Raw genomic sequence first — 12,765 nt, 5'->3', positions numbered from 1 at the left:
CGAGCCGCTGGGGTCCCGGGCCCGATCGTGGTAGCGGGCCTGTTTCCTGAGGAAGTCCTCAGCGCGCTGCTGGCCGAGGCGCTGGTCCACGGTGGGCTCAGCCGCCCGGCTCTTGTTGGTGTTGTTGTTGCGGTTCTCCTGCGGGTCCACCACAAGCGGCCGGTCCAAGTGCGTCTTCATGTCAGGCCGCAGGTGCCGGGTGTAGGCAGCCTTCCAGCGCTCGTCCGGGTCCATTTCGTTGTACAGGGCCTCCCGGCTGGCCAGCAAGTTCTGCTTTCGCATCTCACTGGTCCGCTGCTCCCACACGGATTTGGCTGGCTTTTGATTCTTCTGTTGCTCTTTCCTGCAGTGGGGTGATTACAGGACTTAGAGCGTTGGTAGGCACTGTAGCTTGGATGGATGGCCCAGGCTAACCAACCCACATCTCAGCCTCCTACTCCTGCTCTCCACCCTCTACTCCCCACTGGATGCTAGAAGGAGCCTGTGAGCACCTGAGTCAGGGCCCAGCCTCCTCTGCTCAAGAACCCTCATGGCTCCCACCTGACTAGGAGCAAAAGCCCAAGCCCTCCCCCTGACCCAGAAGGCCCTGTGTAATCTGCTTGGCACCTCCTTGCCCTCACCTCCTCACACTTACTATTCGATTCCAGTCACACAGGCCTCCTTCACATCAGGCATGTTCCTGACTCAGGGCCGTTGCCTATGCTGTTCCCTCTGCCTGGGATACTCTTCCCCAGGCCCCCCAATGGCTCCTCCTTCACCTCCTTCAGGCCATGTAACCTTCTAGGTGAATAGTCCCCAAGCTTTTTGGCACCGGGGGCCAATTTTGTGGAAGACAGTTTTTCCACAGACCCAGGTGTGGGGAGTGGTTTGGGGATGAAACTGTTTCACCTGAGATCCTCAGGCATTAGATTCTTAAAGGGGGCCCGCAACCTAGATCCCTCAGATGCACAGTTCTCAATAGTGTTTGTGTTCCTATGAGAATCTAATGCCGCCTGCTGATCTGACAGCAGGTGGAGCTCAGGCGCTAATGCTTGCTTGCCCACTGTTCACCTCCTGCTGTGCGGCCCCATTCCTAATAGGTCTTGGACTGGTCCCAGTCCACAGCCCAGGGACTGGTGACCCCTATTCTAGGTGATGCCTTCCCTGATAACTTTGTTTAAAATCACAACTGTCTTCACTTCCAGCATTTTCTTTTTTTTTTTTTTTTTTAGACGGAGTCTCGCTCTGTCGCCCAGGCTGGAGTGCAGTGCCCAGATCTCAGCTCACTGCAAGCTCCGCCTCCCGAGTTTATGCCATTCTCCTGCCTCAGCCTCCTGAGTAGCTGGGACTACAGGCGCCCGCCACCTCGCCTGGCTAGTATTTTGTATTTTTTTAGTAGAGACGGGGTTTCACCGAGTTAGCCAGGATGGTCTCGATCTCCTGACCTTGTGATCCACCCGTCTTGGCCTCCCAAAGTGCTGGGATTACAGGCTTGAGCCACCGCGCCTGGCCACTTCCAGTATTTTCTATTTCCCTCCCCTACTTTCTGTGTAGTTCCATCACCATCTAACACAATATATAATTTACTTATTTATCTAGTTTATTGACTCCTTCCCTTGCTAGAATGGCTACACACAGGTAGGATTTTTTTTTTCTCCTTGTTAATGCTGTATACCCAGAAGTTAGAACAGTGCTGGGTACATAATAGCTGCTAATTAAATATTTATTGAGTAAAAGTGGGTGGAAGGACAAGAAGTGTCTCTTCCGAAAGCTCAATTCTGTCAAGGACCACCCCCAACGCTTCCCAAATCTGTGCCTGGGATAGCGTGGAGGTTGAGGAGCCGGGGGAGCATCCCAGGGATTAGGGGCACTTACATAGCTATGGACATGTTGGCCGCGGACAGAGGACTCACTTCTGCCACCTCCTTGGCTTTCTGTAGGGCAAGTTTCTGGTTGGCTGCTTCTTCCTCCTCTTGCTCGTCCTAAAAGGCACATGGAATCTTTGTTCACAAAACATGAACTAGGCCCTGGGGACTCACTTCTGACCCTGTTGCTGACCAGGGGCAACATTTGAAATATTTAAAAATAGGTTTGGCTTGAGTATCGACCAATCGGAACCAAGGCTCCCCAATTGGAATGGGTACCTGCTATTGGTTAAGTGTACTGCTATCCCCTCTATGTATAAGCTTGACATCTAACTCATTATGAAGCCTATCTTCACACACAACCAGATGACAAAAAATGAAAATGTCCCTTCTCTTCCTACAATGAAGACTCTCCTGCAGTCGGTTTTTTTTTTTTTTCTTTCTTTTTTCTTTTGCTTGTTTGTTTTCAGAGACAGAGTCTCCCTTGGTTGCCCATCCTAGAGTGCAATGGCACAATCATAGCTCACTGTAACCTTGAACTCCTGGACTTAAGCAATCCTCCCACCTCAGCCTCCCAAGCAACTGGGACTACAGATGCACGCCACTATGCCCAGATAAATTTAATTTTTTTTTTTTTTTCCTTTTTGGAGAGACAGGGTCTCACTATGTTGCCCAGGCTGGTCTTGAACTTCTGGCCTCAAATGATCCTCCCACTTCAGCCTCCCAAAGTGCTGGGATTACAGGCATGAGCCACTGTGCCTGGCCCCTGCATCCTGTCTTAATGAGCTGGAAAGCAACGCAAGGATTTTCCTCTCACTAGGCTTTCTGAGCCATGTGAACTCTGAACCAACGTTCAACAAACACCAGCTAGCCTCACACACAGAAGAGCCTGGCATCCGATGGCCCATGCCATGCACTGTCAACAGCCCCCAGAAAGAGAATCAGGAGAGGAATTTATATTCCCAGCCCCCACGACAGGAAGGCGGTGGGGAGAGGAGAGCAGGGCACTTGGGCTACAGCCAACTGCCCAGGGTGCTGCTGCTCACTGGTGGTTAGGTTCAGAGAGGAGGAGAATGGGGGAAGATGTTTTAAAAATACATACAGAAAAGGACGTTTTTGGACTTTAAATCCTTCTTCAGCCTTCATGCAGGGCCTCATTCGTAAAACAGAAAAGCCAACAAAGAAAAAGCAAAGAAAAAGCAACGAGAAAGAAACGGCCAGAAATGAACCCGCCCATAAGAAAAGTCATGGCATTGCAGGACAGCTCTCCCGCTGTGCTCCGAACTACTGGAACGGGGAGCAACCTTACCACCTTGGAAATGGTCAGATCAGGACACTGTCAGAGACAACATGGAGATGGGATCTGGCTGGCCACCCTGCTCTCATAGGGCCACCCCCACCCCTCCTGGCACCATTCCCAGCATTTTTCAGAGCCAGGTCTCTGGACCATCTGCCGCAGAAACACCTAAAATGCAGATCCCCAGGCTCCCCCAAAGAATCTATAGAACCAGGGCTGGACTCTGGAATCTGCATTTCCCACAGGTTCCCAAGTGAGCATGAAACATGCTCAAATTCAAGCAACTGGTACACAGCAGTTAAGAGCACAAGCTGCAGATCCAGACAGCCTGGGTTCAAATCCCAGCTCCACAACTTACTGCTGTGTGGCCTTGGGCAAGTCTCTCAACCTCTCCGTGCGACACATATCTCATCTAAAATTCCAACGCTCCCCGACTTTCCCTATTGAATTTTTCTCTGTCGCGTTTATCACCAACTGACAAGCTACGTATGTTTACAAATTTATCTTGTTTCTTGTGTGTTTCCCCTCTTGAATCCCTGCTCCACGAAGGCAGGGATTTTTGCCTTTTTTGGTTCACTACTTAATCCCTAAGTCCTAGACTAGGGTCTTGGTCACACAGTAGGTGCTCATTAAGTGCTTACTGAATGATGAAATCTATAAAATGGGGCTCAGAGAGCTTGCCTCCTAAGATTTCCGTGATGATTGAATAGGATTAAAAACACATATTAAATGACCAAGAAATGCTTGTAGGATCAATGAAAGAAAGAATGTGGGTCTGGAGAGGAATGTCCACACCTCCCAGGAGATAAATGAGCTGGCCTTTCTCCCTCCCCGTCTCCTACCCTCCTGCACCAGCCCCTGAGGATGGACACTTGGAACTTGGATGAGCTCATGGCTGGATCAGCCCTCGGCTCAGCCATGCCAGCCGGCTCCACGGTGGCCAGGCTCGTGGCCGTGTGCTTGGGATGGCAGAGACTTCCGTTTCCCTCCAGCGGGAGCTGGGGCCGGGAAACTCTCTCTCCCTCCTGCCAGGGCCGGCAGATGGAGCGTTGGCAACCGTCTGCTTAGTTTGGTTCAATTTCACAAACATGTCCTGAACACCTCGAGGCACTGGAGGTGGGGCTGGAACGCTGAGGGAGACCCCGGGGCTGAGGAAGACCCTGTACCTGTTACATGTAATCTTAACTTAATAGGGTTCTTGGGGAGGGGCTTAGGCTGGACCGAGGCTAGCTCTTAACATGCTAGGTTTGGATAAGGGGAAGCCAGAGGAAGAGAGAAGGTGGGGACATTTATTGGCCATTCCATCTGTGCCTTGCCATGGTTCTGGGTCCTCTAAGGTCCCGGGGCTGGTGGCAGCCCTTTTTCCTTGGCCCCAACTCTGATTGGGTCCCCATAACAGCACTCCCTCTCCCATCCACTAGCTGGGGGCGACACCATTCCTTGGAAACCCTGCTTACTCCCTGTAAACGGCCTTTTGGTTGAGTTTGCCATCTGTTTCCTGCAGCGACCTCACTGCCTTCCCCCTTCCCACCCTCTTGGCTGTAGAATTTGTTTGATGAGGGACAGTCTGTTTCTGGGAGTGGGGGGAGAGGCGCCTTCTCTTTGCACAGTGCATCCCCGGCAAAAGTTGTGACCCCGTTCCCGCGCCCCCACCCCTACTCCCGTCCTGATCTGCCATGGGTAGGTGGTAACTTTGCCAGAGAAACATTCTCCCACCGCCTCCACCTTGGTGAGCTCCTGGGCGTTGGCCAGATTGTCCACAGCGATGGCCAAGAACACATTCAGGAGGGTGTCTGCAAATGTCTGAGTCAGGAAAAGCAACCATTGGTGGGACACCACTTGGGCCCTGGGTATCTGGGTCTCTCAGTACCCTCCCTTGAGCCCCTGCCACCTCTCCTCTGCCAGAGGTCCAGGCCTGTCCCCATCCCTCCCTCCATGAAGGATACAGTTCCCGAAGAGTGTCAGTACAATGAAATAGATGGAGAACACCATGCCGCCCTGCACGCCCCCCTGAGACTTGATCCCGTCGTACATGACCTCGTTCCAGTCTTCGCCCGTCAGGATCTGAAAGGGGAGGAAGAAACACACAGCCAACCCCCTCTCAACCACGGGCCCCTCGGAGACGCAGTTGTGGAGCCGGCATCCACCCACTCCATCCCCAAGCCCAGGAGGCCTTCAACAATCCCGCCTGGTTTGCGGGACTAGACTCCATGTTGGCCTCTCCTCGGCTTTTCTCTTTCTTTGCAAGTAGAAAGGGCTGTTCCTGCACTGAGTGGCTCTTAGCCTGGCTTCTAGGAAAATGGAACCCTGGAGGAGTCACAAACCCTCCTGTCACTCCGTCTTACCTGATGTGATTAAGGGGATTTGCTATGGACTAAATTGTGTTCCCTTCCAAATTCATGTGTTGAAGCCCTAATCTATAATGGGATGGTATTTGGAGATGAGGCCTTTAAGGGGTAACTAGGGTTAGATGAGGTCATGGGGGACTTCATGATGGTATTAGTGCCCTTATAAGAACAGGAAGAGACTGCATGCCATGACGCACGCCTGCAATCCCAGTACTTTGGGAGGCCGAGGTGGGAGGATCACTTGAGCCCAGGAGTTCAAGATTAGCCTGGGCATTATAGCAAGACCCCATCTTTACAAAAAATAATAATAAAAAAAATAGCTGGTGCACATCTGTAGTCCCAGCTACTCAATGGGCTGAAGTGGAAGGATCATTTGAACCTAGGAGTTTGAGGCTGCTGTGAGCTACGATTGCGCCACTGCACTCCAGCCTGGGCGATAAAAAAAAAAAAGTGATTTGCCTAAAAAAAAATATAGATTTTTTTTTGAGATTTTTGTCTCAAAAAAAGAAAAGAAAAGAAAAAAAAGAACAGGAAGAAACACCAGAACTCTCTCTCTGTCTGACATATGAGGACACAGCAAGAAGGTGGCTATGTGCAAGCTAGGAAGATAGACCCCACCAGGAACTAACCCTGCTAACACTTCAATCTTGGACTTCCCGGCCTCTAGAACTGTGAGAGAATAAATGTTTCCTGTATAAGCCACCCAGTCTGTGGTATTTTGTTATGGCAGCCTGAGCAGACTCAGACAGGATTTTAATATTTACCTGTGTTCCTCGTGTAGTCATGGTGATGATTAAATAAACTACTATGTGGATAGCACAAACGTAGCACAAGGACATGTTTGGGGTCCCCCTGCCTGAGGCAGACCCTGGAACAAGGGTTCAGGTGTAAGTGGTTTATCTGGGAGGTGATCTCAGGAACCACCAGTAGGGGAGAGGAGAAGTGAGAAAGGGAAAAGAGGGTGGAATATAAACAAAATGTTATCAAGCGAGTTTCCACTGTAGGTAACTGGGGCTCAGTCTTGCTAGGGAGCTCTGGAGGTCATCCCACCTGAGGGTGAGGGAGCTGGGGTATTTATCCACCAATGCTGCTCCTTTTAGGGTGTGGTGCAAAAAATTCACAGTACTACTGGACTGCAGTTCCTTGGGGGCAGAGCAGGTGACCAGAAAAAGACCAAGGTGAAGGATTAGGTGTTGACAGATAGAAGTTTTGCTGATGCATATTGAAAGAACCAAGGGGATGTTCAAACAGCACCTATATGCTCCTTTAAAAAAAATCCAATTTCCTTCCTTCTATCCATATTTCCATGAGGATAGAGTAATAGTTAAAGAACCCCCAAAACATTAATCTGCTAAAACAGGGTTTCTAAGCCTCAACACTGCTGATATTTGGGGCCAGATTATTCTCTCTATTTGGGGCCGTCCTGTGCATTGTAGGATGTTGAGTAGCATTCCTAGTCTCCACCCACCAGATGCCTGTAGCACCCCCTCCCTAGCTATGACAACCAACAATGCTTACAGAGATTGCTACATGTCCTTGGAGGAGAGACTTGCCCTTGGGTGAGAACCTCTGAGCTAAAGATACATGACTAGTGATCAGTGCTATTAATAATTGCTTATGGGCTGGGCGTGGTGGCTCATGCCTATAATCCCAGCACTTTGGGAGGCCAAGGCAGGCGGATCATGAGGTCAGGAGTTTGAGACCAGCCTGGCCAACATAGTTAAACCCTGTCCCTATTAAAAATACAAAAATTAGCCAGGCATGGTGGCGCGCACCTGTAGACCCAGCTGCTGGGGAGGCTGAGGCAGGAGAATGGCTTGAACCCAGGAGGCAGAGGTTTTAGTGAGCTGAGATCGTGCCACTGCACTCCAGCCTTGGCAACAGAGCAAGACTCCATCTCAAAAAAAAAAAAAAAAAATTGCTTATGTGAGGGCTCAGAACTTCCATTCATGGAAGATTTCCTCTTCAACTCCCTGTCTAGGGGTCTCATTTAGAAACTATCTCCCCAGAAGGAGAGAGTGAAGTCACATTTTCTATACACCCTCAGTCCCCTAAAGAGAAAGAATCCACCAGAGATGCTCTGAAGGTCCCAGCTGGGCCAGTTGCAAGCCTCAGGGAATGTGCCCACATGGGCGCAGAAGTTGCTTTGAGTTGATCACTCTGGAATATGAGACCAAGGTATCTTCAGATTTGGTGGGTGTATTAGCCTTTCTTTTTTTTTTTTTTTTTTTTGTTTCTCTGCCTTTTTTTGTTAAGAGACAGGGTCTTACTCTGTGGCCCAGGCTGGAGCTCACTGCAGCCTCAAACTCCTGGGCTCAAGCAATCCTCCCACACCTTGGTCTCCCAAAGTGCTGAGATTACAGGCATGAATCACCTCACTGGCCTGGCCATGCATTTTATTTTCTTTATTCCGATGCATCTGGGGTCTTGCTGACTCTGGAGGGACTGCCCTGTCCAGCACTAGCCAGTCCCTGGAGGTAGTAAACAATTTAGCCCTGAGCAGGCTTTTCAAGTGCAAACCAAACAATATCCTAACCAGCCCCTAGTCCCAACCACTTCCTTTACCTTCCCAACACTATGCACCTGCCTTAACACCCCAAGGTCAGGTCCTAGACAAGTAGGAACATCTCCTCTGCCCCAGGGCCCACTGAAATGATCCAAACTAGCCATTCTCAAGCTGTTTATTCTGCCTCACCCATTCCTTCCCATGGAAACCACAATCAAGGCTCTTGCCCACATTTTCCTTCTCTTCCTGCTTGACCGTGTTGCTTCCCTGCTTGGTCCTGCATGGTGTGCTCCTTCTCTGAGGATCTGCGAGTATAGCAAACTTTCTTTTTGTTTTTGAGACAGGGCTTTGCTCTCTCGCCCAGGCTGGAGTGCAGCAGTATGATCGTAACTCACTGCAGCCTCAACCTCCTGGGCTCAAGCGATCCTTCCACTTCAGCTGCCCCAGTAGCTAGGAGGTATGCATCACCATGCCCAGATAATTAAATTTTTTTTTTTGTTTTTTTTGTAGAGACGGAGTCTCACTATGTTGCCCAGACTGGTCTCAAACTCCTAGCCTCAAGTAGCCCTCCAACCTTGACCTCCCAAAAGTGTTTTTATTTATTTATTCATTTATTTATTTATTTTTAGAGATGGAGTCTCACTCTGTTGCCCAGGCTGAAGTGCAATGGCATGATCTTGGTTCACTGCAACCTCTGCCTCCCAGGTTCAAGCAATTCTCCTGCCTCAGCCTCCCGAGTAGCTGGGATTACAGGCACGTGACACCACACCCGGCTAATTTTTGTATTTTTAGTAGAGATGGGGTTTCACCATGTTGGCCAGGCTGGTCTCGAATTCCTGATCTCAAGTGATCTGCCCACCTGGGCTTCCCAAAGTGTTGGGATTACAGGTGTGAGCCACCGCACCTGGCCAAAGTGCTGGGATTATAGGCGTGAGCCACTATGCCCAGCCACAAACTCTTTCCAGTGACATTCATCTCCTGATTTGTTGACCTCACCATATTTGAATAATGATAATCATAAAATCTGTATGTTAAAGTGGTATTTTTAAAGGCAAGGTAGAGAAGGAGGAGTTCAGGGAAGCCCCTTGGATGTGGAGCAGGCACTTTCACCTGTGACACTGAGAGGCGTTGGCCCATGGGGCCAGGTGGAGGCCGTACCTGAAACACCGTCATTATTGCTGCTGGAAAAGTATCGAAGTTGGTAGGAGGAGTCCCTTCATCGAAATTAAACCTGCAGGGAGGACACGGACATTTCATGTTGGCCCCACCCCAGGTGCTCTGAGGGCGTGGCTCAGTATCTCATCTCCAAGGAAACGAATGCCTCCATCATCTCTGTCCCCAGGAAACCCTGAGTGGTACCCAGGGCCCTGCTCATCTGGGTGACCGCAATAGGTGTCTGGGCTACAAGGAAGGCAGCCTGCATGGTGGAGGGGAACGTGGGCCTCTGGATGCCCTGAGCCTGACCCCGGGGAACCAGGAGTTGGAATTCCTGTGAAGGACTTACTGGCCGCCGAAGAGTTGCATTCCCAAAAGGGCGAAGACGACAATGAACAGGAAAAGGAGAAATAACAGGCTGATGATGGACTTCATGGAGTTGAGGAGAGAGACGACCAGGTTTCTGAGAGATGCCCAGTACCTGCCGACAGAGGCCGGGCGAGGACTCAGGCCAGGCGGGGGAGGCAGGGCCCCGGAGTCAGCCCTCGAAGCACGAGGCTCACTGTCCCAACTTTCTGGAGGCGGCCCCACCATGTCCCCCATCCCCACCCGTTGTACAAATGTCCAGGAACCCCAAAGACTTACTTTGTGACTTTGAAAATACGCAATAACCTGAGGGCTCGTAACACGCTGATTCCAAAGGATGTGCCAGGTTTTATGACAGCCCAGATAACCTCGAAGATGCTCCCAATGATAACCTAAGGCAGAGGACCTGGTCTCATGTCCAGGGACAGTGTCTGGGCTCCAGAACTGGCAAGCATTTCCTAGGCACCAACCTTGCAAGAACCCAACCAAACTCCTCCCTCCAAATGGAAGCCGGGTGAGGATCCTTGACCTCCTCATTCATCCATTCCTTTATCTACAGAGACCAGGTCTCACTGTGTCACCCAGGCTGGAATGCAGTGGTGCAATCATAGCTCACTGCAGCACTGTCCTCCTGGGCTCAAGTGATCCTCCCACCTCAGCCTCTTGAGTAGCTGGGATTACAGGTGTGCACCACCACACCTGGCTAATTTTAAAGCATTTTTATAGAGATGGTGTCTCGCTAGTATTGCCCAGGCTGATCTCAAACTTCTGGGCTGAAGCCATTCTCCTGCTCTGGTCTCTCCAAGCGTTGGCCTCCACTTTCCAAAGCATTGAGCCACTGCACCTGGCCTCTTATTTATTTATTTATTTTATATGTATGTATGTATGTATTTATTTAGAGATGGAGTCTTGCTCGTCACCCAGGCTGGAGTGCAGTGGCGTGATCTCGGCTTATGGCAACCTCCGCCTCCCAGGTTCAAGAGATTCTCCTGCCTTAGCCTCCCGAGTAGCTGGGATTACAGGCACCCGCCACCACGCCCGGCTAATTTTTTGTATTTTTAGTAGAGATGGGGTTTCACTATGTTGGCTAGGCTAGTCTCGAACTCCTGACTTCGTAATCCGCCTGCCTCGGCCTCCCAAAGTGCTGGGATTACAAGCGTGAGCCACCACACCCGGCCTCTTTTTTATTTATTAAGAGCTCACACAGGCCTGAGAATTCTTGAAACACATAATTACAAAGTGTATGTTCATACAACTACTACCTATGTCAACAGCTAGGAGAAGGCTGTGGGCAGTGGCTCATGCTTGTAATTCCAGCACTTTGGGAGGCTGAGGTGGGCAGATCACTTGAGCCCAGAAGTTCAAGACCAGCCTGGGTAACACAGAGAAACCCTGACTTTACAAAAAAAATTAGTCAAGCATGGTGGCATGTGCCTGTAGTTCCAGTTACTTAGGAGGCTGAGAAGGGAGGACAGCTTGAGCCCAGGAATTTGAGACAGCAGAGAGCCGCGATCCTGCCACTGCACTCCAGCCTGGGCAACAGAGCAAGACCCTATCTCAAATAAAATAAAAAATAAAATCAAAAGGGACATGTGGACACCCTGGAAGTTTCCAGAGACACTGTGATATAACTACCATCCTGAATTTTGTAATAATCATTTTCTTACCTTAAAAAAAATTGAGGTGAAATTCACATAGCATAAAATTCACACTTTGAATTGCGCAGTTCAGTGTGTTTAGGTACATGCACGATATTCTGCAACTATCACCTCTACCAAGTTCCAAAACATTTTCATCACCCCCAAAAGAGGCCCTGTTCCCATTAGCAGTCACTCCCCACTCTCTCTCACCAGACGCTCGAAACCACTAATCTACTTTCTGTCTCTGTGGATTTGCCTGCTTTGGACATTTCATACAAATGGAATTATGCAATACTTGACCTTTTGTGTTTAGTTTCTTTTACTGAGCATTGTGTTTTCGAGGTCCTTGACTTTTTAAAGTATTCAAATATCATCCTCAAAAAATATAATTTAAGGTGGGGTGTGGTGGCTCACGCCTATAATCCCAGCATTTTGGGAGGCTGAGGCGGGTGGATCACCTGAGGTCAGGAGTTCGAGACCAGCCTGGGCAAATTGCTGAAACCCCGTCTCTACGAAAAATACAAAATTAGCCGGGGATGGTGATGCATGCCTGTAATCCCAGCTACTTGGGAGGCTGAGGTGGGAGAATGGCTTGAACCCGGGAGGTGGAGGTTGTGGTGAGCCAAGATTGTGCCACCGCACTCTAGCCTGAGAAACAGAGTGAGACTCTGTCTCAAAAAAAAAAAAGAAAAAAAATATAGTTTAATTTTGTCCACTTGAACTTTGCATGAACTGTATGGACTTACGCTGCTAGCTCCTGCCTCCTTCTGTGCCATGTTACATGGGTGAGATTCATTCCTGTTGTTAAGCATGTGGCTGTTGTTGGTGGACTTTCATTGTTGCAGAGTATTTCATTATATAGATATGCCACAAAATATTTACCTGTTCTACAGCAAAGGGATACATGGATATTGGGACTTGGAACTATTACAAACAAGGCTGCTCAGGTCATTTTAAAATTTTTCTTTGTTTCTTTTCTTTTCTTTTTGAGATGGAGTCTCATTCTGTCGCCCAGGCTGGAGTGCAGTGGCGCAATCTCAGCTTACTGCAACCTCTGCCTCCCCGGTTCAAGCGATTCTCCTTCCTCAGCCTCCCAAGTAGCTGGGATTATAGGCAGGCACCACGACGCCTGGCTAATTTTTGTTTTTTTTTCAGTATAGACGGGGTTTCGCCGAGTTGGCCAGGCTGGTCTTGAACTCCTGACTTCAGGAGATCCACCTGCCTCCGCCTCTCAAAGTGGTGGGATTATAGGTGTGAGCCACTGCGCCTGGTCTACTTTTATTTCTTAGAGATGGGGTCTCAGTCTCTTGTCCAGGCTAGAGTTCAGTGGTGTGATCACAGCTCACTGCAGCCTCAAGCCTCAAACTGCTGGGCTCAAGCAATCCTCCCACCTCAGCCTTCTGAGTAGCTGGGGCTACAGGTGTGCACCACCACATCTGGCTGGTTTTTTTTTTTTTTGTAGAGACAGGGTCTTGCTATGGTGCCTGGCTGGTTTTCAACTCCTGGGCTCAAGCAATTCTGCTGCCTCTGCCTCCTGAATAGCTGAGGTTACAGGCATGAGGCATCACACCCGGCTTTCTTTTCTTTTCTTTTTTTTTTTTTTTTTGAG

The 12,765-nt window shown here is 49.7% G+C and overlaps 1 protein-coding gene across 1 annotated transcript in view; it reads right to left on the bottom strand.

Moving 5' to 3' along the window:
• CACNA1A (calcium channel, voltage-dependent, P/Q type, alpha 1A subunit) overlaps nucleotides 1-12,765 on the bottom strand; it is a 196,294-nt gene that overhangs the window by 120,916 nt on the left and 62,613 nt on the right. Inside the window, 7 exon segments of the mRNA XM_011994944.1 lie at nucleotides 6-343; nucleotides 1,855-1,961; nucleotides 4,867-4,934; nucleotides 5,088-5,205; nucleotides 9,154-9,226; nucleotides 9,500-9,631; nucleotides 9,796-9,908. Of these exon segments, the coding sequence (XP_011850334.1) occupies nucleotides 6-343; nucleotides 1,855-1,961; nucleotides 4,867-4,934; nucleotides 5,088-5,205; nucleotides 9,154-9,226; nucleotides 9,500-9,631; nucleotides 9,796-9,908 (949 nt within the window).

Source organism: Mandrillus leucophaeus, unplaced genomic scaffold (assembly GCF_000951045.1).
Source record: "Mandrillus leucophaeus isolate KB7577 unplaced genomic scaffold, Mleu.le_1.0 Scaffold463, whole genome shotgun sequence".
Classification (NCBI taxonomy): domain Eukaryota; kingdom Metazoa; phylum Chordata; class Mammalia; order Primates; family Cercopithecidae; genus Mandrillus; species Mandrillus leucophaeus.
The sequence above is the reverse complement of the archived record's forward strand: the minus strand, read 5'-3'. Positions and strand labels throughout refer to the sequence as shown.